Raw genomic sequence first — 27,357 nt, forward strand, 5'->3', positions numbered from 1 at the left:
TCACCGTCATACACTTCTCATTGTACCAGTGTGATTATGCAGTGAAGGAAGCTGGGCTGGAACAATGAGAAGTGTATGACGCTGATTGGTCAGAGTCATACACTCCTCTGTACAACGCCCACTTGGTAAAAAGGAAAAACACGCCCAGTTGTCTATTCAACTAATTAGCATAAATCTAAAATTGTTTAGAACTTGGTAAAAAGCGATCGTTTTTAAAAATAAAAACCACTGTTATCTACATTACAGCACCGATCACATTATGTAGGAGATAGGGCACTTATAATCTGGTGACAGAGCCTCTTTAAACACTTCAGATTCCCTGTGTAATGCGCCTCAAGTGTTAAAAATAAAACTTCCCCTTTAAATGAATGATTAAATTCAAGCACATATTTACTGGATCCATTCAAAATGGTGTAGATTAAAAAGTTAAGGTGTTAAAAATTACATCACTACGGATTTTTAACAATTTGTTTGAGCAATGTCATACATGGGGAGAGAAAAGTCACAGGATATAGTTCTGATGCTACAATTTTACAGATGAGAATTACACCCACAATAAAATTTTCATAATCAAGCTTGAGCTGTCCCCTTCAAGTTTTGCGACAATCTGGGTGACAACCAATGCCATTACAGCTCCCACACGGGTTGTCAACAAGCTTCTCCACAGAATGATTCTCATTTGCCCGATTATGCCATTGTTGCCAGTCTAATATGACCAATTTAGGCTCGGTTCACATCACGTCAGAGGTATAATTCTGGAGTATTCCAGTGTATACTTCCGACATATGCCACTGTATAATCATACAGTGGCCAACATCGCCCATTGGCCACAATATTTTAAAAAATTATACCCCTCAGTATACATATTTTGGCGGTGGCCCACTGCATACGAAAGCACAGTTTGCTGCGCTTTCCTATACAGTAAAAAAAATAAAAATAAATGTATGCTGATGAATACCACCCCGACAGAGGCCAAAAGGACACTCCTATGGCCTGTGTCAGGTGAATAGAGGCCTATGGAGCTTTCCCAGAGCATACGCGGAGTACGTTCACAAAACGCCATGTGAACAGAGCCAATTTTTATTCTACAAAGAGCAATTCCTATGCCACAAAGTGCCTTAAAAGGGTTGTCCAGGATGAGAAAAACATGACTGCTTTCTTCCAAAAACAACATCCCTGTCCTGGTGTTGTGTCTGGTATTGCAGCTCAGTGAATGGGACTGAGCTGCAATACCACAAACAACCTGTGGACAGGCGTGGCAATGTCTTTGGAAGAAAGCAGCCATGTTTTTATTTAATCCCAGACATCCCCTTTGATAGTGCTAATTTACTAGAGATGCCTAGATATGCAGCATCCACTATGTAGATACAATATTCATCTCTTTTTAAACAAAAGGAAAGTTCACGTAATGTCCATTTGGTCCAAAAAGAACAAGTATAATATGCATTAAAATAAAGTAACATAATGTAAATTTTGTAATCAATTTTTTTTGTCAACCTCTATGCAAAAAAGTAATCGTTAAATAGAAAGTGTAGTTATAAAGCTTGTGATACATAACTATGGAACATTCATGTAAAACTTCTGTTTCGTGCTCATTTTTTAAAGTAACTGGCAGTGCAATGCCAAAAACCCCCATTTTTTGTAAACACCTCGGCGTATTATATAACGTGAAGGTGATATGGTATAATAAAAAGTTGGTGCCAGGTGGTTACGCAATCTCATTTTATAATACAAGTGAAAGATTTAAAAGTGAATGATAGGCTACTATATCTATGGACATCCCTTGCTCATTTACGGAAGTTAACATAGGTGTCTATAACATGGGTCTAGTAAGACTGCTCTAGTTATAAAGTTGCATTCGATTAATAAAACGTACAAACAGGGTAGATCAGCAAACCCTTGTGATGGGTTATTCAATACAGTCAGTATTCTCATTTATGAAATCTATGTAAGGTAGAAGAATGGTGGAAGCACTGCACCATAAAAAGCGTTTTGTGACGTACTCTTTAAAAAAAGATATGATTTTTCCTATAGGGTTAAATGCAATACCTGCTATAATTCCATTTTCTGGTCTTTGATACATTATAGTCATGGTTCTCATCCTCAAAGCACAACAGTTTCTGCAGAACCTAGAGTAGCTGCCATTTACTTTTGTTGCAATCAGTGGACAACGCAATTTCTTGGTGATTCCTTGGATATGAACATAGGGCAGGTGGTGACATCAGTAGCGTAAAAAGAGAACTGGCATCCATGAGTTGCAATCTAAAAATTCCAGATTCTCATTTGGTTCAGTCTTTGAAGGCAATACTGTGTGGCTGGCACTGAAAGGATAAACTGGACAGTCCTTTTACTAACACAAAAACAACCGTAACCGACAAGTCCAAAAAACGTCACTTTTGCAGTGAAAGTAATAATCCTATTCAGTGGTGAGGGAGGAGGCACGCTGTAAGAAAAAAACCAAAAAAAAACATAAGTAACTAGAAAAATTGCAACAATACTAATGTTACAGACTCCAGGTACCAATATAGCACTTCATATTACTTATAGGCTATATACACATCTTTGGATGTTTTTTTGTTTTTTTAATGTTTTTCACCTTTTATGATACAGCTTCTATCTATCCTATATACATAGCAGCTGTATTTTTCTCTCTCACCTGATTCCGTCAATTCAGCTGAACTGACGGCTCGGCTGAGAGTGGGTCCTGTGGGTCTCTGACACACAGGACCCACTTAATATCGATCACATCTAAGTTGCTCGACAAAAAAATTGATATAGTAAAATTTATTTAAAAAAACGTACACAGTTTATTTCTAAATAAACTGTCATATGTGTGTACATGAGGAATAACACTAATTCTGGCCATACATCATAATATGTATTCTGAACTTTAACAGTTTTCCCCTCTTCAGGCTCCCTCTGTAATTTTCAATTGTCTCTGAGCTAGTGGGTGGAGCCTGGCTGCTATCATGTCTTCTATTATGCGCACATAGACATAGGAGAGCAGGATTCTCCACTTATATCACAGATATAGAAGCTGCAGCAGCATGGAGGGCAAGATACAGCAGTAATGAGCACGGAAGCGGAGAATCCTGCAGTGGAGAGACATTGAACGCTTACTAGTAGCCTGTCTCCTGTCCTGATTCCTCTCTGATTCTATTTCTCTCTTCTCCTGTTCCCTCCTCCCCTCTCCATAGACATCTATGGGAAAGCAGTGAAGAGACATCCCCACTTCCTGAAGTCTGTCTCCTCTACTCTGTAACTAGGAACAGATTTTGCTTGACTACAGGGGGAGAACATCAGATTACAGGAAGGGGGACATCTAGTGGCAGTAACTTCACACAGAATTTGCATGGATAAAACAACTAAAATTTTAACAGTAAGTAAATGACAAAGTTAATATATATATGAGGTATACTGTTAGATTAGCATAAGTTGTTGACAAGATACTGTCAATTGAACTGTCGGGAATATCTGATCTTTGAGGTGAGAATCTAATGTAGAGAGTGAAAGTGAATTTACATTGCTGGAGTCCGTAGACAAGGGGTGTCAAACACGTGGCCCCTGAGACGGTCATCTGTGGCCCGCGGGGCTCCCTCGGAAGGGTAGAGAGCAGTCTGACGGTGGAGTGTGCCGTCACTCCTTCATGCCATCACACAGCCCACTGTAGATAGTGAAGCCCCCAGTAGATCGCGCCCCACACACCCCACCCTGTTGACAGCGCTACACCCTCCCTCCCTGTAGATAGCGTTATTGAGGCTCGCTCTAGGAGTGGAATCCCCAGCCAGAGCATCGCCAACGCTTTTGGCCGGGCATCCTCTGCTGGACATATGGACAGCGAGGTCAGGGGCTTCCCCAGAGAAGGAGTCCCAGAGAAAAGACTATACTAGTGTTCTGCTCCGAGACTCCTGCTCTCGGGAAGCCCCTGACATCAATGTCCATATATGGACAGTGATGTCAGCACCAGAGCTGGAGTCTCAGGCAGACTGCTAGTAGCGCTCTGCCCTGGGGGAACCCCTGAACGGAAAAATAAAGACGTTATGGCTTCTGGAAGGTGGGGAGGAAAAAACGAAAATCTGAAAAAGGGCTGCGACGGGAAGGGGTTAAAGAAGTAGGTTAAAAAAAAAAAAAAGACATAAAAAGCCTTCTGCCTGCAAAAAACTCTGTGTGAACATAGCCTTTAACTGGAAAACTGGATTGTTAAAATACACGTGGCGTAAACTCGCAAATCTCCGGTAAGTTTAAACTGAACGGTATTATTATAGTCATTTAGTATTGTTATAGTAATGTAGTATTGTTATAGTAATGTAGTATTGTTATAGTGAATGTAGTAGTGTTATAGTGAATGTAGTAGTGTTAGTGAATGTAGTAGTGTTAGTGAATGTAGTAGTGTTAGTGAATGTAGTAGTGTTAGTGAATGTAGTAGTGTTACAGTAATGTAGTAGTGTTACAGTAATGTAGTAGTGTTACAGTAATGTAGTAGTGTTACAGTAATGTAGTAGTGTTACAGTAATGTAGTAGTGTTACAGTAATGTAGTAGTGTTACAGTAATGTAGTAGTGTTACAGTAATGTTGTATTATTATAGTAATGTAGTACTGTTAGTGATGTAGTACTGTTACAGTAATGTATTGTAGTAATGTAGTATTGTTATAGTAATGTAGTATTATAGTAATGTAGTACTGTTAGTGATGTAGTACTGTTACAGTAATGTATTGTAGTATTGTTATAGTAAGGTAGTACTGTTAGTGATGTAGTGTTACAGTAATGTATGATTATAGTAATGTAGTAGTGTTAGTGAATGTAGTATTGTTACAGTAATGTAGTAGTGTTATAGTAATGTAGTAGTGTTATAGTAATGTTGTATTATTATAGTAATGTAGTACGGTTAGTGAATGTTGTATTGTTACAGTAATGTATTGTAGTAATGTAGTAGTGTTATAGTAATGTTGTATTATAGTAATGTAGTACTGTTAGTGATGTAGTACTGTTACAGTAATGTATTGTAGTAGTGTTATAGTAATGTTGTATTATAGTAATGTAGTACTGTTAGTGAATGTAGTACTGTTACAGTAATGTATTGTAGTAATGTAGTAGTGTTATAGTAATGTAGTAGTGTTATAGTAATGTTGTATTATAGTAATGTAGTACTGTTAGTGATGTAGTACTGTTACAGTAATGTATTGTAGTAATGTAGTAGTGTTATAGTAATGTTGTATTATAGTAATGTAGTACTATTAGTGATTTAGTACTGTTACAGTAATGTATTGTAGTAATGTAGTATTGTTATAGTAATGTAGTAGTGTTAGTGAATGTAGTATTGTTACAGTAATGTAGTAGTGTTATAGTAATGTAGTAGTGTTATAGTAATGTAGTAGTGTTATAGTAATGTTGTATTATAGTAATGTAGTACTGTTAGTGATGTAGTACTGTTACAGTAATGTATTGTAGTAATGTAGTAGTGTTATAGTAATGTTGTATTATAGTAATGTAGTACTGTTAGTGAATGTAGTACTGTTACAGTAATGTATTGTAGTAATGTAGTAGTGTTATAGTAATGTTGTATTATAGTAATGTAGTACTGTTAGTGATGTAGTACTGTTACAGTAATGTATTGTAGTAATGTAGTAGTGTTATAGTAATGTTGTATTATAGTAATGTAGTACTGTTAGTGAATGTAGTACTGTTACAGTAATGTATTGTAGTAATGTAGTAGTGTTATAGTAATGTAGTAGTGTTATAGTAATGTTGTATTGTAGTAATGTAGTACTGTTAGTGAATGTAGTACTGTTACAGTAATGTATTGTAGTAATGTAGTAGTGTTATAGTAATGTAGTAGTGTTATAGTAATGTTGTATTATAGTAATGTAGTACTGTTAGTGATGTAGTACTGTTACAGTAATGTATTGTAGTAATGTAGTATTATTGTAGTAGTGTAGTATAGTGATGTAGTATTGTTATAGTAATGTAGTATTATTATAGTAAGGTAGTACTGTTAGTGATGTAGTGTTACAGTAATGTATGATTATAGTAATGTAGTATTGCTATAGTAATGTAGTATTATAGTAATGCAGTATTGTTATAGTAGTTTAAATAATGAATTAATTAACAATTATTTTGTATTGTATCAAATTTGAAAGTAATGCGGCCTGTCAACTTCACATTTTTTCTATGTGCGGCCCATTTACCAGGCCGAGTTTGAGACCCCTGCCGTAGACATACGATCTTTAGTAACAGAATATAAACTTTGTAGTATGGGGAATGAGCTGCCACCTCAACAAGGCCTATTAGGTTTACTAGCATTATAGTTCTGAAAACGGATTATTATTTAGTTTAAGATACTGCTGGCCTTTCACATTTAGCCTTCTTCATAAGAAAACACCTGAACCAGACAAATTTCCCTCATCGTTCTAGGTCCAAGTACGCCTATAACAACAAACTGGGTTTCACATGACAAGACAAAACTTTTACACGTATGAGAAGCTGTCAGTCTGCGACTTTCTATCCTAAATACAGCCATAGAAATAATAAGTGGCAGCTTAACAGCGGGGCAGATGTACTGTGGTGGCTGGGTCAACAAAGGGCCGAAAGATGCACAAAACTTTGATGCAAATTGGTGCAATATTGATGTTTGCACCTCTCTAAACTCCTTTTAAAAGTGGCTTACCGAGAAAGGGGCGTATATTGTCAGAAAGGGTGCATAGTTTAAAGAGGCTGTCACCAGATTCTCAAATCCCTATCGCCTATTGCATGTGATCGGCGCTGCAATGTAGATAACAGTAACGTTTTTTTGTTGTTTTTTTTAAAACGTTCATTTTTGGCCAAGTTATGAGCTATTTTATATATATATATGCAAATGAGGTTTTAAATGGACAACTGGATGTGTTTTTTTTCGTATGTCCAACTGGGCGTGTATTGTGTTTTTAACTGGGCGTGTTTACTTGTTTTACTAGCTGGGCGTTGTGAATAGAAGTGTATGATGCTGACGAATCAGTGACCAGTCAGCATCATGCACTCCTCTCCATTCATTTACACAGCAGCATCGCGTTCTTACTAGAACGATGTGCAGCCACATACACAAGTGTCCTGATAATGAATACACATGACCTCCAGCCTGGACGTCATGTGTATTCAGAATCCTGACACTTCTGAATCTTTTCTGTGAGATTTCCAGCAAGGGAAACAAAATCTCGTTTACCTCGTAATCTCGCGAGATTACGCGTGGCTTGCTGGAATCTCACAGAAAAGATTCAGAAGTGTCAGGATTCTGAATACACATGACGTCCAGGCTGGAGGTCATGTGTATTCATTATCAGGACACTTGTGTATGTGGCTGCACATCGTTCTAGTAAGAACACTATGTGCTGTGTAAATGAATGGAGAGGAGTGCATGATGCCGATTGGTCACCGATTCGTCAGCATCATACACTTCTATTCACAACGCCCAGTTAGTAAAACAAGTAAAACACGCCCAGTTAAAAACACAATACACGCCCAGTTGGACATACGAAAAAAACACGCCCAGTTGTCCATTTCAAACCTCATTTGCAAATATATATATATATATATATATATATATATATATAAATAAAATAGCTCATAACTTGGCCAAAAATTAACGTTTTTAAAAAAAACAAAACGTTACTGTTCTCTACATTGCAGCGCCGATCACATCCAATAGGCGATAGGGATTTGAGAATCTGGTGACAGAGCCTCATTAAAATGTGTCAATGTGTGCAAACAAACTGACACAAAATAAGTTAGACACGATTCTTTTCCTTATGCCACTTTTGGTTTAACAGGTCATGAAAGATGCCCCAAAATGATCATGCAGCATGAACCAACGATATAAGTTTGGCACATTTTGTGCCTGCGTGGTCCAAGTTTTTGCTGTGTAATTATTAGGAAGCGGGCGATTACCATCTCCCACCCCAATATACGTTCTTTTGTATGGAGAATGGTGGTGGGGGGGGGGGGGGACTTGGGGGGTGTACAGGAACCTCTAGGGAAACTTCAGTAGGAATTTTTTTTTTTTTAAGAATGCCGTTTTATATGCCAGTCTTAATATAAAGAAAGTTGGAGCAAAATGTGCCTAATTTATTAAGAGGTGTACGCCTCCTAATAAATTAGGCGCATCTCTGGCTGTAAGCGTGAAAATCTACGTCAGCCATGAGCTGGTGTAGATTTGCACCATAATTTACAGATTCTGGCAGCCAGTGGGTGGCCCCGAACACTTTTCAAAAGTGACGCAAACTGTGTAAATAGCACAGAAGTCACCATTTTTACCCCAAACTGCAACTTTTGTGCCATTTGAAACTTTTCTACACCAGAAAACTGGCAAAGAAATGTTTGTAAATTCCCCTTTTATCTCTAGAGAAGAAAAGAAATCAGCCTGAAAAGTGCATTACACAAGTGGAGTTTTCTTGTGAGTCTATAAAAATAAAAGGAGGGTGACCATTGGGTATGTGTATAAGAGGGACACACACATTTTTATTAGCAAACACAGATTTACCTCATGATTTCTTGTATGTTTACATCAGTATTCCAGTTCTTCTCAATACCAGGTACATGCCCCATGCCGACAACACCAACAACGATAGATGGGACACTTTTTCTAGGCTCCGCTAAGTATAGAAAAGTGACAAATGTGAATACAAAAACATCAGTAATGAAAAGTCACGTATAAGCGGTTTTCAAGATCAAAACATGGTAGATGGTGGAAAAAATAATTCAGGAATTAGATAATAGACAGGTAGGGAGCAGCAGAACAACAGAAACAAGGAGGTCTGTTCTGCTGTTGAAACATTTCTCTCCAGTTGAAGGTTTATAACATTTGTGGTGCTTTATAAAAGGTTATATGTGGGCATTTGGTGATCTCGTGCGATTGGCAGAGGAGAGAATTAAAGGGCTTGTCCCAAGAATAAATATTCCATTTTTCAATGTCTCTACTAGATTCTGCAAAACTATTTTTCAAATTCAATATTTATAAATAAAAAAACAAAACAAAAAACAAACTCCCGATATTACATACTTGTTGTGGCACCCCCTGGGGTTCCTTTGATTCCGTTCTCACACCGTCCACCGAATGCAGTGTATTCCAACCTTATAACCATGGAGGAATACCTGAACAACTTTTCCACTCCTGGGGAACCGCTACTCCAAAGAATTTTCTTGTAGAGCAGGTGTCCTCAACTGGCGGACCACGGTCCAAACCCGGACCATGAACGCCAGTGGGGTAACCGGGCAGATCCCCGAGCGACAGATACAATTCAATTGTATCTGTGTCCTCAGAACGCAGATGCAAGTGAATACTATAAGCTCCTTTCTCCACCGCTCACTAGGCTACAAACCACGTTAAGCCTGCAGCCTATAAGACACTGGGACAGAAGTCCTGCGCAGGCTGGTTGGCGTGATGTCGTCACTGCATCGCTCCAGCCTACTCAAGGCAAAACACAATTTTCAAATGAGGCAACTAACCCTATTTTCCACACTACTAACAGAAGGTATTGAATTGTTCTGCCCACATAAAACAAATACTGATCCTAATAATGATAAATAAAAATACAAAGTTATTTTGAACCTTAACGACCGAGCAATGTTTTAAGTTTCTCCATCGTCGCATTCAAAGAGCTAGAACTTATTTATTTTTGCGTTGACATCGCTGTATAAGGACTTTTTTTTTGCGGGACAAGTTGTATTTTTGTATAGCACCATTTTGGGGTACATATAATTTATCAATGAACTTTTTATTAACTTTTTTAGTGGGGTACTGGAAAAATGTCGCAATTCTTTTTTGAGTCTTAATTTTACGCAGTTTACCATGTGGTATAAATAACAATAACTTTATTCAGCGGGTCGTTACCATTGCGGCGATACCATATTTATGTCGGTTTTTTAGGTTTTCCTACTTTTAAACAGTAAAAACACTTTTTTTGTAAAATTATTTGTTTTTGTGTCGCCATATTTTAAGAGCCATAACTTTTTTATTTTTACGCCGATGCAGCTGTATGAGGGCTTTTTTTTTTTTTACAGGATGACTTGTAGTTTTTATTGGTACCATTTTGGAGTAAATGTGACTTTTTGATCACTTTTTATCAAATTTTTTTGAAGGCAGGATGAACAGAAAACATAAATTCTGGCATTGTTTTTTTATTTTATTTAATACGGCGTTCACCGTGCGGGTTAAATAATGTAATAGTTTTATAGTTGGGTTCGTTACAGACGCAGCGATACCAAATATGAGTAACTTTTTTTCATAATAAAGTATTTTGTAAGGGGAAAAAGTGGGGTTTTCATTTTTTTTTTTACACTTCGGACCTTTGTTTATTTATTTATGTCCAACTTTATTTAACTTTTTTTGTCCCACTAGGGGACTTCACGATGTGATCTTTTGATCACTTTTATAATACACTGCAATCCGTCTGTATTGCATAGTATTATTGCCTGTCAGTGTAAAACTGACAGGCACCTATTAGGCCTCTGGCATGGCCTAACAGACAATCACTACAGGCAGACCTGGGGGCCTTTGTTAGGTCCCAGGCTGCCATAGGCACCCCGCAATGCACGCAGGATGGCAGTGGGGTGAGAGAGGGAGCTCCCTCCCTCTAAAATCACTCAGATGTGGCGCTTGCTATTGAGCGCCGCATCTGAGGGGTTAAATATGATCGGAGAACAATGCTAGTGGTCTCCGATCATTGCCCTGAAGCCCGAAGCTGTTAGCAACAGCACAGGCTTCAGGAGATCCTTGCCCGATGCAGGAAAAGTTCTTCTGAAGTACTGACGTGAAAAGGCGGCGCTTCAGAAGAACTACCCCAAACGGCCCACGTAAAAACACTATACACCGGTCGTTAAGGGATTAAAGGCACGTAGCCTATATTCTAAAAACAAGCCATGAGCCCAGAAACATTATCATTCAAATAGAAGTATTGGTCAGTCTATGCCAACAGCAGTAGAATTAATATACGGTCTATACTAGAGGCATCTGATAGACTGCAGGCCTAACATGGCTGAGGAGGTTGTGCAGCTCCATTCGCGGCGGGAACGGGGCTAGGTGACTACAAGTTTTTTTAACACTATCTACAAGGGGCATTGTCGCGCACATTCTAAAATGCGCATTGTGTGGCATTGTCTACAGAGGGCACTGTGTGGCAACTATCTACAAAGGGCAATATGTTTCACACATTCTATAAGGGGCCTTTTGGCTCATAAGCCTCAGATTTCCGCCACAGATCCACTGGTCTGAATTGCCTATGGAAAATCCGACCTGTATGAATAGAATCTTACTGTTGGTGTTCAGCTCGGGCCTTCGTCAGGCGGCAGACCCAGGTAAAAGGACCTTTGCTAAAAATAGTTGAGTACCCCTGGTGGAGAGGGAGGTAAAGCATTCTAGAATTCTATATTCTGGCTGAGATGCGCTTTGCCACGTATCTTTGAGGAATTTAAATCAGTTTGCTTTTTGTACTGTAAAAAGTGACAAGTCTACGGTGTTCCGGGGTAACCCTGACCTGCCTCTGGGGAACCCTGGTTAGAAAACACTTTCCTAATGTGCTTAGCGTTGATGAGAAGTCACTTGTAGTACACCAGTCCTTTTTGCATGAATCACTACACCGCCCACGTTCAAGGTGATACGAGTGATGGGACTGAGACATGTGTGATCACCGTCAATGAACACATTTGGTGGATGTTCTGAGAGAGGATGAAAAGAACTCCAGGGGGCGCCATAACTAGTAACATGAAGTATAAGGAGTCAGAGGTACTTTTCTCTCATACATCGTTCCGAATCTCGGGTTCCTCACAGAGGCAGCAGTTGTAAATAATAATAGTGGTCCATCGCCACTGCTAGAGGACGCATGGTGAATGCAGAATTATACGGATACCATTAAAACTGTGACATGACCAACACAGCCAGGTTCAATGCTAAAGATAATAGTAATAGCTGGTCATTACTTTCAGAGGCACGAGGTAGTTCAGTTTTTCTAGCCGCTTGCTTCAACATGTAGGTGAGATAAATATCTCGCTCAGAAACTATAGTGCGATGGAGATCAGGAAATTCACCAATCATTTCTGCCATCATCTGCTCCAACAAATCCTTTTGTTTACATTTCTCCACATCATCCTCACTGAAACAAAAAGCTTTGGTTTAAGGAGCAAGAAAACTTCCGAGGTACACGTACACACGTACACGCGCGCACGCACTCCAAAACAGTACCTGATGGGGTCTGATAATGAGCACAGGCCCCAGGCGAGCTTCACCTTCTGCCAGAATGAAAGTGCAGCAATGGCTCTCTTGAACGTTACAGGAATAGGTCTGTCTCCGAGGTGAAACTTGCAGAAAGGCACTTTGCTGGCCTGCAATATTACCCATATAATAATCACTTTAGTAACAATATTTAAAGACATAGTTTGGGGGAAATGATGCATGTGCGATGTTTAGAGAAGGCTTTGATAGTTATAGGGGGTATCTAAATAATACTGTTAAAGGTTAGAATGAATACAAATGCAAAGGTGTGTGCAAAATGTTCTGTTTATTAGGATTAGTGGTCAGAAATGAGCCGCTGGATAGAGTAATCCAAAGAGAACACACAATAAGTCATGCATATATAGTGAGAATCCCAGCAGGACAGAAAGGAACTATACAGAGCACAGTATGGAGATAAACTGATGACAATGCAATAACTGCATCAGTGTCAAGTTTCAAAAATATATATGGAAAATAACTAGTAGCATAAGGGAACGGAAAACTATTATGAATGAGTCTCACCTCTTTGAAAGCCTCTCTGAACTCCCCACCAGGAGCCATTCCTAGCTGTTCAGTGATGTGAGCAGACACCTTCAGTAGGAGCATTTGCATGAGGCCGGACATGACTCCATTCTGTCACAAGTACAAAGGGGTGAGGGAAAAGCCCTAATTAAGTAGGCAGCACTATAAAGACCATACAATGAAGAAAAAAAACTGCAATTATTAACCCCTTCCCACCCTATGGCATACATTTGTATGTAGTTCCCACAAAATGACATAAAACGTACATCATTGTAATAGCGAGGGCACAGGAGCTGTGCCATCACTTGTAGGTGCCGGCTGTATAATACAGCAGACACCTAGCTCTAAAGGCCAGGATTGGAGATCAGATACCTTCAGTTTAACCTATTCGATGCTGCAGTCAATGCTGACTGTGGCATCAAAGTGGTTAGACAGAGCGGGGTGGCTCCACCTGTCAGTCCATTGTCCACCCCTCCATGCCAATGGGTTGCTATACAGAAATACAAGAGTATTGCAGTAGATTACAGAAGTGATCAAAAGATCGCAAAGTCTAGTCCCCTAGTGGGGGGGAAAAAAAAAAAAAAAGTTAAAGAAGTAAAACAAAATGTTTAAAAAAATAAAATAGAATGACTATTTTAGGCTGAATTGAGACAATCCTTTGCATTTCAAAGGGCAGGAAAACAACATCACATTGATATACAAGATGATGGATCTTTTAAAAATACCTGTTTAATTGCTTGATGAAGTTTTTCTAGGTTGATTTCTTTGGCTTCTTTGAGTAAAGTCTCTTCATCCATCTTTAACATGGACACTCGGTACTGACACAGCTCAACCACTACTACGTCGGGCTGCACCTCTTGTATGGTCTAAGGAGAATAAGTAGCGCATGATAAAAAGAAATATCTAATATAATGTAATAATAACATTATAGACTGAAAACTTTGCCACAGAATCAGATATAAATTTTGATAAAAATAAAACCAGTAAGAGGCCTAAAAATGAAAAACATGCTGTACTTCCTCTCAAAAGCTGGTTTGGCTATTACCTTTACCACATCTTGTTTACTGCTGTCACTAAAATGTGCCGTCCCCACGATGTATACTTTACTTCCCTCTTCTGTGCTAAGCTCGGTCACAGTTTCTGGAAGGGACGGGCATTTCTGTCTTTTCTTCATTTTCAGGTCCCAAAGTAACCGGAAAGCATCAGCATCCGCTAAATAAACAGTACAAAGGAACATAAGAGAAAGGACCACAACACACAGTATGTGGCAGGAGAAAGGATGGCATGCACACCATGAAATAAAGGGAATTATTTATACCTCAACATCTCAAACCTCTGCAGGTATCATTAACAGGCGAAAATGACCTCATTTATTTCACAGGAAAAGTTCATTATGGCATTATTCACACAGAACAGATTTGATCAGTATTTTGCATCAGTATTTGTCAGCCAAAACAAGGAGTGGATCCTAAACAGAGGAGAAATATAGTGGAAAGTTTTGTACTTCTCTTCTTTGCCTCTACTACGGATTTTGGCTTTAAAATACTGATGAAAAATGCTGACCAAATTTGCAGTGTGTGAATGAGGCCTATAGGGGCTTTCCAGGCTTTTCCCAAGTCTTTAAAACAGTTGTTTACAAGTAAAAACAAAACCATTTACATTTTAAATCCCCCACAACTCCCATGCCAGCAGTTCCACGGTGCCCCTGTCAATCTCCCTTTACAAAGTTGCAGCAAGGACATGTCGCCAAATGTCACTGCAGCAACTGGTGACATGTTGACCTCACGGACGTCCCCATTGTAGCCTACGATAGGCTGCCATGGCCACGTGTTGGGATGACAAGTCATTGTGTAGCTTTGTAAATAAAGTACGTCAGGGGCATTGAAAAAGGGAGTGGAGGCCAGGTTCAGGCAAAGTTTTTCTTGTGTAGGAGCATGTACAAGTTTTTGTTGTGTAAGAGCATGTACAAGTTTTTGTTGTGTAAGAGCATGTACAAGTTTTTGTTGTGTAAGAGCATGTACAAGTTTTTGTTGTTTAAGAGCATGTACAAGTTTTTGTTGTGTAAGAGCATGTAAAAGTTTTTGTTGTGTAAGAGCATGTAAAAACAAAACTTTTGTACCAGCACTTTTTCAGACAGTTTTGAAGTTATACTGAAAAGCCTATAAAAAAAATAAATTAAAAAAAACCTTGAAAAAAATTAAAAACTAAATTCGGTGTGTTAAACGGGGCTAAAATCATATATATTTTTTATTTTATTTTTAACCATAAACCGCTGATTTGAAGATTTTGTAAAAGCCTGGAAAACCCCTTTTGTTCATAATTTTCTCTCAAACAAAACATAAGGCAACTAAAAATGATCCTTCTCTCACTCAAAAACACTCAAGTAAATATTTTCAATCTCTTCTTATTCATCTTAGTTTAACTGTTAAAGACACGCTAAACTTAGAAAATACACAAAAAAATGTATTAAAAAAAAAAAGCAGTTGAAACGAAGAAATATATAAAAGTAGTATTCTGTGAGTGTCCCAGGAGACCAGCCCCCTCCTTCTCCCAATCCTGTGATAGGAAGTAAGACAACTGGCTGCAGAAAGAACCTACCCCCTCTGCAATAGGACACAAATATCATTAGCTCCACCCAATCTGCTGTTTACCAGCCCAAAATGGAAATTGACCCCCCTGTAGAGAGATCAAAAGGAAACCAGAAAAAAAACCCTAATGTTTACTGACAGATGTTGCGCGGTAAATCCAAAGGTGGTCCATCTTCTGCTGTATCCGATTCTGCCATCATCTCTGCACCAACCTGGCAAAGGTAACACTATATGTTAAATACCATATTAATTATTTTTTAGAGCAATTGTAGGTGCCCCTATTTTATGTGGATGAGTGCATTGCCAGGAATACCATGTTGTGGGCAATGTTGAATCAATGTTCATGAAGAAATTTACACTTTAAGGCCTCATGCACACATCCTTCACTGTTTTCACGTCCGTTTAAAACGGATCCGTGTGTCCGTTGTCACTCCGTGTCCGTTCCGTTTTAAATGGATGCTGTGCCTCCTTTTTGTCTTCCGTTTTAAACGGCCCGTTAACTTCCATCGTGTGTGTTGAATGCAGGGAACTTTGGTACGCCCTGCCGTTGCTTTAGTAACGGATCCGTAAAAAACGGATGACACACGGATGTCTTTTTTTTTGACGGACCCATAGACTTTAATGGGCCCCACGGTCACTGAACGACGGACAAAAGTAGGACATGCATTACATTTGATGGAATGGACGAACGGAACCGTCAAAACAACGGAAGTGTGCATGGCCCCATAGAAATTAATGTGTCAGGGTGCTATCAGTTAAAAAAAAACGGATAGCACCGTGAAGAAAATAACTGAAGTGAGCATGAGGACTAAAGAGGTTTTCCAGTTTTATGTAAAGTTAAACCACAGTATAAATGAAAAGTTACACAACTAACATTTACTTTCCTACAAAGTTGCATGAACGTGGTTATAAGTTTAACCCCTTAACGACCGCACACCGTCTTTTGACGGCAGGCAGGTCAGTTGCTTAGTCTACAGCGACGTCTTTTGGCGGCGCTGTAGAAGAGGAAGAGGAGTTCTCCAGTGAGCGTTCAGCCTCTAAGCAGGAGCAAATTTCTGCTGCATAAAACAATGTCTCATACAGCCATGTCAATGAAAAAAATTTAAAAAAGTTATGGCTGCTGAAAGGCAGAGAGGCAAAAACTAAAAAACGTAGCTGGGGGTTAAGAGTGTTCTGGCTTCAGAAAATGAATGTTATCTTGTGTACAATTAAAAGCTATACAGGTTTTCCAATATACTTTTTGTATTAATTCCACATGGTTTTCAAGATCTCTGCTTGTTGTCATTCAGTAGGAACATTCACTGTTGACCCATTTCTTTTCTATGGCCCCATGCACACGACCATCATTTTCCCGGATCGGTGCGGGGGCCACAAATCCAGACCGCAAAAACTCAGGACAAGTCATTTTACGGTCCGGATTTTTCTGGATGACACATGGATGCACAACAAGGTTTTTTTTTTTGTGGTCCTACGTACTGCGTGGTTTTGCGGGCCATAAAACCAATGCTGTCCTGAGCATGAGGCTTAAAACGAGACCATGGACATTTTTTTTTTCTTGTGTTATCATATATGCAGCTGTCTGTTCATAAAAACCGGGGAGAACCCTTTGAGACCAGGATCACACACATAGCTTTGGTGCAGTTTTGGGCTTTTTTTTGTCAAATAGAGGAGTGGACACAACAGAAGAGATGCATCAGTCTATTCTTTATACCTTTACTTCCCTTTGGATCCATTTCTGACTTTGGCGGAAAAAAAAAAACTGAGCCAAAAACTGCACCTAAGCTATGTGTGTGATCCTGGTCTCAAAAGGTGCTTTCCGGTTTTTAGAAACAGACAGTTGCTATATGATATTAGAAAAATAAAAATGCCATTGTCTCTTTTTGTGTTGTGTGATGCTGGACTTAAAATTTTTTTTTGCTTTGTGGAGAGATATTAATGCAATATGCATATACAACAATAGGAGCAGCTTACCTCCTCCGGTTGACCGTCCTGCATTATAGAACAGACTTCTGCTTCAACGAGGAGGAGCTTCAAGTTACGCCTCTGCCTGCGGGAGCCATAAATCCATCAGTTAACAGTTTGCATTACATTAAAATTAATAGAACAGATAAGAATACAATAGCCCTGGTCTTAATTACACATTGGGCAGTAGATAAGAGCAGGGATTGGGGGATTACTGGCAGGCACTTATTCTGACCATTGACACCGCTGCCAGACACCCTCTTGGGCATGTTGAAATATGCCATACCCGTTTCCTCCCTACACGACTCAATGGCACACATTACTAAGACTTACATGTTTTCAGTACAGGACAGTAGTTCCGGAGAGGCAGGGACCCCTAGCGTCATAGATAACTATGATGCTAGGAGACCAGCTCCCTGCACTGTGTTTGATCCGGGAAATGCAGCCGACACACGGACCGTATATGACTGACCGAACACGCTCGTGTGAATCCGGCCTTAAAGAGACTGTCACCTCCAAAAAACCCTCCTGAATTCCGAATCTGTAATTTTTATCGTTCTACTTACTTGCACTCCCCCGCTGTAAGCCTGCAAACGGCTGTGCGCTGCATGCTGATGCTTAGGGAGGTCTCCTAGGACCCGTCACCGCCATGCAGCACTCTACCTACATGCGGGCCTATAGCGGGGGGAATGCTACAGAGTAGAAAAAGATGCTGCATCAGCGTCTTTTAAACTAGGTACTGATTATTGTAGATTAGGGGGGGGGGTGTTGGAGGTGGCAGATTCCCTTTAAGATATCGGACATATGCAAAAATACTATGTGGTGCTGCATGCAATAAGAAAATTCAATACTTTAAAACTTATTTTATAGAACAATTCATAGGAAACATCAACTAGAATTTGTATATGAGAATAACATACAAATACCTCGTTCACATCTGCATCGGTCTTTCCATTGTTCTGCTCCATCAGAGGAGCAGAACAACGAAAATACCGGAAGCGTCGGTTCCTTTGTGCGACGGACACAATCGGTGCCGACAGGATCCATTAACTTTAATGGGTTCCTGTCCGTGGTTTTACCAGAAACAATAGCGCAGCATGCTGCACAATATTTTCGGCTGGATCTGTGACAGACAGATGTGAACCGGGCATTAAGCAGTATAGGTTGTATTCATAGATTACCATATATAATAGCAGACATTTTTTAAATACGCTCCCCTTTCTAAACATAGATAATCATTATTTCTCTTTTGTACTGATTTACTATGTTCACTGCCATTATTCTTAAAAGGGACTCTTAGGTTAGAAACGCAGGGAATGCCGTTTGAAATCCTGCACCAAACTGTGGTGCGTTTTTTCGTACGTAAATTATCGCACATACTTACCCCCTCCCTCCTCTGAGATTGGCTGCAGCGGTCACATGGCCTGCAACTTCACCCACGCAGGCCAGTCTGGAGAAGCAGGGAACTCTGGATAAGTATAATTTTTTTCTCCTTACTTGCGATTTTTGCAAATATCGCAACACACCACTTTGTTGCGGGTTTAAGCTCCCCAATGAATTCAAGGGGAAAACCCACAACGGAAGAGCTGCGATCCTGCAGCATTAATTGACATGCTGCGGTTGAAGAAACGTTTGTGTTTTTTCGGCTGCATTTTTCCACAGTGTGGGGACGAGATATGTTGAAATCTCACCCACACTGCTGCTACTGTAATACGCTGCAGATTTTACGCAATTAATCCGTTACGGAAAATCCGCAGTCTTTACGCTGTGTGTGTTCCTACCCTTAAAGTCCTACTACACGGCCCGATATGGGCCTTGAAAATGAGCGCCAATCAACGAGACAGCTCGTTGATCTGCGTTGACAACTATATTTCTTGCTGCATAAATGAGCACATCAGCCAATGAACGAGAGTTTGCTTGTTTATCGGCTGATCGCTGCCCTATTTACATAAGGCAATGATTGGGAATGAGCAATCATATGAGCGCTCATTTGCCCGATCATTGGCCGATGTACTAGGGCCCTTAGAGTTAAATTGCTGGACATTTGGTTACACATACCAGTTTTCATGCAGTTTGGTCACTGCTAGATGTGCCATTGTAACAAAACTGGTTTTATAAAATCCTAGTGCACAAGCCATCAGCCTGAACAAGCAGAGCTGCCTAAAAGGCTTCACACACACAAGAGACTTGCAGAAGCCTGTACAGTGGCAACCCTGTATGGTGCCCCCATACAGCACTGCATCATGGAGATATTCCCCCTGAGAATTAATGCCACCATTTTTCCATATAAATCAAAAGAAAACGTAAGTGCAGTATGGCCCCATGGATTCCATACGAATTTGTAGTCTAACAGAATCTTTTTTTAAATGCCTCTGTATGAAATCGGAGGCATACAGAGGTACAGTACAGACCTCATGCACCTCTTTGGGAGCTCCATACAAAACAGAGCCATAATATAGTCATAAGGCCTAATGCTTTCGCATTTAATGTGCTTAGTCCCTTGAAAATTTCCCATTGTTTAAGTCAAGTTTCTACGTTAAAAATATTTTTTACGCATTTTTGAGGATTTTGTGTTAATTTTCCATGTTATCTATATAAATAATGCTGAAATCTAGTAGTTTACAGTCTGGCTACTGAGTCTCACAATGGACTGATACTTCCTATTTTGGTCATCTCATCATCATCACCACAGGCAGGATTATAATGAAAGGTAACACACATTTTATACACACACACACACACACACACACACACACACACGATCCACCATAGACAGACGACACAGCTCCCCTCCTCCCCCTCCCTGCACACTGACCTCTGCATAGGTCACAGAGCACATCTAGAGAACTCTCCCATAGAAGTCAATGGTAGAAAGTTATCAAAAGTTCTGCGCCAGTTTCCTGGTGCAGAAAAATCGCAATTTGCAGGAAAAAAAAATAAATCAGACTTTTGCGGAATTTACTCTGCTCATAGCATTTTATCAAAAAGTGGGTGGACGTTAGCGTAAGGGGCAGGCCATACAAACAGGAATCTATGACACTGTTGGCCCTGCTCTCATCACGTTTTACGTATATAGCGGGGATAAAGCTCCCGTCGTTAAATATAGGCTGTGACTACATTAAATTGATACCATTATAGTCTATGGGTGACGGATTCCTAATAGTGGCATCCGTCACCCATAGACTATAATGGTATCAATTTAATGGCTACGTCAAACTCGCATTACCCCGGTTCACGACGTATCAGTCTAATGGATTCTATTAAAGGCTATGGTGACGGATGGCACTGTTTGGCATCAGTCACAGCCTACATTTAACAGATTCGTCACCCAGGGACTAAAATGGTATCCGTTTAACAGATATGTCATGAAAGGCTATTAAAAAGCCCATGATGTATATGTTAAAAAGGATGCCTGTGACAATTACCACACAGTTGCATAAGTCACACACAGGCTCCCTTGTTAAAAAACATATACTGCGCTGTTACTTTTTTGAGGGATCCGCCGGGATGGAAAAGCATAAGCTACTACGCTATTCCATCTTTAAAAAAAAAAAAAAAAAATAATATATGTGTACGTGTATCAGCCTGACAAAAGCCAAAGCTTTAGACATGTTTAGCGTGTACAGCGGCAGTTCTCCCGCTTACGCGGTAAACAGACTTCACAAACATGACGTGAACAGGGCTTTAGTTTGGGTCGGTAGACACTCTGTCTGGCTGAGATTTTTTTTTAAAATGCACCCGTATTGCGCTCGGGCCGCACTACGACTTTATTTGCGTGACACTAGTTGCAGGAAAGTTGCGTAACTGAAACTAGATGATGCAACTGTAGCGTAAATCAAGTCGAATTTCCTGCTCCAATATAAATAAAACATTGCACAACAGTTGTTTTCTGATTCACGTCTAATAACTGTAACAGTTGCACAACTGTTACACCAAAGTTGCATTGGGCTAGGGCTCAACGGCGAGAGAAGTACCTCACGATTTTATGCGATATAGCAATGTAGGTGAGAAGCCATTTTAACTAGGGTTAAACAATCAAAAATCGCATTGCGATATCACAAAACATTGAATGTAACTTCAATTATACCCTGTAAGGTTTTTTTGCCATTTTTAAATGCAGAACTATTCTTCCCCTCAAGTCTGCCAGCGGCGGTCTCACAGACAGGGAGCGAAGTAAGACACAGAGGTACGCATAGAACTATTCCATGCCCAAAATACCGGTACCCGGTGGCAGTGAATGGGCTCCACTGCTGGGCCATCATAGAGACCTCGTAGGTACTCCGAGTCCTGCCATGGTGTGTCTCTATCAGGCACCGTATTCAGGAATACCACCATAAGGCTATGTTCACACAGGTCAGATCCACCTCCCATTGATTCCAATGAGAAATCTGCAGATCTGTCTGGACGTTGTGGAAATCTTCCATGCAGATTTCTAAACTGCATCAATAAATGTATACACTGAATGGGTCTCATCCATGTGCAGATTTATAGCACATCAAACTGGAAAGCCACAATAAAATGCCACAAATCCTTAAAAATCTGCCTCACATTTTTCTGCCTCAAATAAAATTGTGTGATCAATATACGTCATATATTGGAGAATGGCACAATTTCTTTTTTTTTCCATGAGAAAAATACACAAATAAAAAACCAGGAGGCACACATGGGTAGAATATGGACCTTTATGAATCTATGGGAGCCTTATTCATGATCTATGTGATACGGATTCCTTATATGGGCGTGTGCAAGAGGTCGTAAAGGTGACGTGTCTGAAGGCCACTGCGAGGTTTATTTGCATAGTATACAGAGCATTATGCCCTGTATACACAGAAAAGAAACAAAAGGGATTTCCTCTTTAGAGAGGTCAATGTGTCCTGAGTATGTTGCTGTCTCCCAGGCGAACAGCTAGTCCCCAGGGAGATATATGCGGGTAAGAGGCTGCCCGGCATCAACTACAACTAAATACATAAGATAAACGTCAAACAAACCTGCCCATTTCTGTGAGATCGGTCAACGGTCTAATGTGTATAGGGGCCCCGACCTCCTACTGACTGTGATGTCCTTTTTCCCACAGGAGATAAGCCAGCCTTGGCTTATTCCCCTCTATGCATTGAAATGAACATACATGCTCGGACTAGCATGTTTATGGCGGAGTTGGTGAAATAGCTGTCGGCTGACCCAAATTGCCACCAATATTAGTGGATTTATGAAAAAAACATACCGTACCAGTGCCACTGTCTCCCCCTATAGCAGAGCATCTTATACATGCCCTAAAACAGAGCAACGTCAAGTGACAGATCCCCTTGAATGGGAACTTTCCACATTTACATTAGTTTTCCAATGGAAGACATTTAGGAGGCTATGCCATGAACGTCTGATAGATGGTGGTCCCGGCTATGCTTGGTGGGCTGTTGCCGCAACTTTCATGGAACAGAATGGAGAGAGCTGCACACACGAGCACATCTCTCCAGTCATTCTCCTCCTGTATGTGGCAGGCGATGGTTCACCTCACTAGGCAGGGACCCCGTTCTTGACATGGGTGCAGATTCCGGATATGGGACCCTCATCTATCAGATATTTATGGCATATCCCATCGCTATATTGTCTGTCAAGCTATGTCTGTTATTTCTCTGTATGACAGAATAAATCTAATCTTTGTTAAAGGGGATTTCCTGTTTCTGTTATTTCAATTTTAATATCAGCGTTACATATAGATGGACGCTGAAGCGGTGAGATGCGCCGCTCTGCCAGTATCAAATTCAGTCACATGACCACGTCAGCCCCGCTACTTTATTGGTGGTCAGGGGTAACGGCCACCTGTCCTTTACGTCACTGTGCTAAACACGCTCCCCCAGCGGGTGACGCGTCATAGCAGCATTGTGACCCAAATACAACATCTCCTTGAAAGTCCTCCTCCTTTACGTCTCCGGCACATGCGCTGTGCACTGAAGATGGATAGAGCGCAAGCGTCCGTGACGTTCAACTTCTGAGATGCACCTCAGTCCTTTTTTTTTTTTAAAGTGGTTTGGCTGTGTGTAAGCAAATATTAGCGGACGCAGTATTCTCATTTCCATTATAGCAGCAAGAGCATTGCATCTGCCAACATAGCTTAGGGCTCATTCAGACAAGCGTAAAACTAGTCCGTGTGCTGCGCATGGAAATCCCGCAGAGCACATGGACCCATTGATGTCAATGGGGCCGTTCATACATACAGGAGTCTTCACGCAGTGAGAGTCCGCTGCGTAAAACTCACTGCATGTCTTATATTGGTGCGGTTTTTCACGAACATACGCGCCCATTGAATTCAACGTGTGTGTGAAAACCACAGACAGCACAAGGATGCACATCCATGTGCTCTGTGTGATATGCACGTCAATTCCATTAAAAAACACACTATATATATATGTGTGTGTGCTTTGCGAGTGCGTGAAAAACACTTGCCTCACGCAAAGCACAGATGCAATAACGCAACGTGTGCTTTTACGCCCGTAAATCTGTCCCGCTCATGTGAATGTAGCTTTACACGCAGTCATGTCACACAAAAACCCAGTTCCCCTGGTGAGCTGGAGAGGGAGGGGTTTGGGCTGCGTGTGACAGGCATCACTCGCCTGTTTTAATTGCAGAAGAAAGGAGTTCAATGATCACGTGACTGGCGCAGATACCTGCGGAACGGCACATCTGACCACCAGGGTGCCCATCTATATGTAACACGGGTGTTAAAATTGAACCAACGGGACCAGTTTTTAACCGGGAAACCTCTTTAAGCATCGAACATTAACTGACTGAAATAATTGAGTGCCGTGGATTTCCATTACAATAGATATCCAGTGGATAATATACAACATACGTCTTAGATGGGAATACCCCATTAACCCCTTCCCACATAGTGCCCTACATTTACAGTGCCTGCAGGTGGTGCTTTCTGCACAGCGCTTTAAAGTACGGTGCTTGCACAGGCTCAAAAACTAAGTTCACGCCATCAGCACCAGGCGTCATCTGTAAGGGCTGGGATCGGGGCTAACGCTGATCCTGGCCGTACAACCCCTTAGATGCTGGGGTTAATAGCGACCGCAGCATCTTCGGAGTTTCACAGAGGGAGGGGGCTCCCTCTGTCAGCCCATCGGCTCAATTGTGGGGTATCGATGGGTTGGCATGGCAGCAGGGGGCCTATTATCCACAATGGATGTCACCTAATAGTCCCTGCCACTTGCAGTCACCAGAATAAGGCTCCATATTGGGCAGCAGGCGTTCTCTCTATACAACAGCATAGCATACAGTAGATGTGCGGGCATGATGTGCTCATGGGCATTAAGAACACTCGCTACCAGAAAAGTTGAGAGTAGTAGTAGGAGAAAATCCATACGGCTCTGCAGGGCCTTTATGGGTAAAATTAAATATATGGTCTGGTTGTAATATCACAATATTAGTTATGCAATACCCTAATATAATCATTACAGTGGCTCCAGACAAGTATTTTTGGACACGCTTTTACGGCTAAAAGTTACATCATATATATTTTACCTCATGGCATTGCTTTAAAAAGACATAATTAAAGAATGGCAAAAAATAAAGACTAAGGGGTTCAAAATGGCCAAATGTCTACTGTGGTTAGTTACTATGTAGCCTGTACAGTCTGCCTGTGTTCTTCTGCAGTCAATCCACAAGTCCAGAGAACTTCAGAACAACAAGACAATGCGCTTCACAGCTACCGGAGCTCGTATAGGTGCCCGTGCACACAACACCTGTGGCCCGCTACTATGCGACTGTCACTATGAGAGCCCTGCTCCATATGGAGGGTGTACAGACCAGACATGAGATTGGAGTACATAAAAGACTCACTGAATCAGGTAGAGGAGCAGTAGATCAGTGCCCTGGATTCCTCTCCTCACACTATGTGTGATCCCCGGGTAGGCACTCAGCTGGAGCTAGAGCACGGCACAACATGCTGCACTAGTCATCTCTCCGGAGGGGAGCCAGGAGCGGCGCCCGCACTGCTTCATGGGACGTGTAGTCTTTACACAAAGCAAGAACTCATCCTTCAGAGGCATGTCACCTAGATAGAACTTCAACACCCAACGTGCCTAGCGGCGCAGACTCAGCTGTGAAAGAGCCTCCAGTTAGAGATGGTGCTGTCAGCAGAACTTACAGCCAATCAGAAGGGTAGCTGGACTAGTGGAGTAAATGGGCGGGGTAATGAATAGCAGGGTCACATGTGTAGTGATGCTAGGCGGGTCACCGTTTGGCTGACAGCTCATTCTAGATTCTTGTACGTTAAAGGACCTTTGATGATGTCATGACCATGTGATCAGTCACATGTGTGGATGAAGGCAGGCGCTAGGCATGTGCTGCTGGAGGGGTTTCATGGGGTTTTTCTACTGATGGTTTTCTGCATGATTATATGGAAGTAATAGAGGTGTGTGCATCAATACTGGCAGCGCTACACCTCACACACAGCTGTACATGGCACAGAATGCACATGGTGCAGAGCTGTGTGTGACACACACACACACACACACACACACACACACACACACACACACACACACACACACACACACACACACACACACACACACACACACACACACACACACACACACACACACACACACACACACACACACACACACACACACACTGTGCAGAGTTGTGTGAAATTATAGTTGGTAAAAAGCGATTTTATTATTATTTATTAACCCCTTCCCGTCGTAAACAACTTTCAGATTTTCATTTTCGTTTTTTCCTCCTCACATTCCAGAAGCCATAACGTCTTTATTTTTCCGTCGATATAGTACTATGAGGGCTTGATTTTTGCGGGACGAGTTGTAGTTTTTCGTAGCACCATTTATTTTGCCGTATAATGTACTAGGAAACGGGGAAAAAAATATTTGTGGGGTAGAAAATGAAAAAAAACAGCGATTTTCCCCATGTTTTTTTGCGCGCCGTGTTTACGGAATTCACTGTGCAATTAAAACAACATGTTATCTTTATTCTGTGGGTCAATACGATTACGGCGATACCAAATATATATAGTTTTTTCTATATTTTACTACTTTTACAAGTAAAAACCTAAGTGTAAAAAAGAAAATGTATTTTGTGTCGCCAAATTCCGAGAGCCATAACTTTTTTATTTTTCCGTCCATTAAGTGGTATGAGGGCTTCTTTTTTGCGGCATAAGCTGTAGTTTTTAATAATACCATTTTGGTGTACATGCGACGGTTTGATCACTTTATATTTAATTTTTTGTTGGAGATTAGGTGACCAAAAAATAGACATTGTGGCGTTTACAATTTATTTTTTTACGGCGTTCACCGTGCGGGTTAAATAATGATATATTGTAATAGTTCAGACTTTTATGGCGATACCAATTATGTTTATTTATTTATTTATTTACTATGCTCTAGAGGGAAAATGGGAAAAGGGGGGTTTTTTGAACTGTTAATCTTTAATTTTTTTTTTATTAGTCGTTAGATCGCTTGCATGATATACTGCAATACTAATGTATTGCAGTATATCGTGATTCTAATAGGTGTACAAAGATGGCGGACCTGGGGGCGTTCATTAAGCCCCCAGGCAGCCATAGCAACCATCGCCCCCCCCCGCGATTGCATTGCGGGGGGGGCGCGATGAGCTGTTAGAGGGGGTCGCCCCCCTCTTTCTGACTATTTAAATGCTGCGGTCGGTATTGACCGCAGCATTTAACGAGTTAAACTAGCGGGATCGCGCTCGAGCGCGATGCCGTTAGTTACTCTGAAGTGTCGGCTGTAACATACAGTCGACACCGGCATCGTATGGAGCGGGTTCACTCCGTGAGCTCGCTCCATACTTCCCTCTACCCGACTTTGGCGTATGGATAGGGCGCTGTACATATAAGAAAAACATTTTTTTAACCACTTTATGACCGTCCATACCTCTTTTTAAAACTGTCATTAAAGGTACTATGCCAAAGCTCCACCTCTTCATGGCAGCGCTTCAGCATAAGATAGCACTCCGCAGCTACGAGCACCGTTCGGGGACCGTTTTGTCTGGTCCTTGATCACGTGATCGCC

General features: G+C 40.9%; 1 protein-coding gene across 1 annotated transcript; it reads right to left on the reverse strand.

Moving 5' to 3' along the window:
* Nucleotides 1-267: 267 nt before the first annotated feature.
* Nucleotides 268-25,316, reverse strand: TRABD (TraB domain containing). Its single transcript, XM_075855061.1, has 10 exons — nt 25,148-25,316; nt 17,318-17,393; nt 15,486-15,558; nt 13,804-13,970; nt 13,484-13,624; nt 12,759-12,869; nt 12,207-12,346; nt 11,945-12,117; nt 8,511-8,622; nt 268-2,443 (listed from the first exon to the last, which is right to left on the reverse strand). Exons 2-10 carry the CDS (start codon nt 17,339-17,341, stop codon nt 2,263-2,265), a joined length of 1,122 nt encoding a protein of 373 aa, XP_075711176.1. The 5' UTR covers nt 17,342-17,393; nt 25,148-25,316; the 3' UTR covers nt 268-2,262.
* Between the last annotated feature and the right edge of the window lie 2,041 nt (nt 25,317-27,357).

The sequence above is a fragment of the Rhinoderma darwinii genome, chromosome 3 (genome assembly GCF_050947455.1).
Source record: "Rhinoderma darwinii isolate aRhiDar2 chromosome 3, aRhiDar2.hap1, whole genome shotgun sequence".
Lineage (NCBI taxonomy): Eukaryota > Metazoa > Chordata > Amphibia > Anura > Rhinodermatidae > Rhinoderma > Rhinoderma darwinii.

Bases quoted from the DNA above. Each gene is read 5' to 3' on its own strand.
- TRABD (XM_075855061.1), bottom strand. From the start codon at position 17,341: ATGCAGGACGGTCAACCGGAGGAG. The intron at 13,971-15,485 runs GTCAGTAAACAT...CTGTTTATTTAG, and splicing joins GGATTTACCGCGCAACATCT to CGGATGCTGATGCTTTCCGG. The intron at 8,623-11,944 runs GTAATGACCAGC...TTCTATACTTAG, and splicing joins ACTACCTCGTGCCTCTGAAA to CGGAGCCTAGAAAAAGTGTC.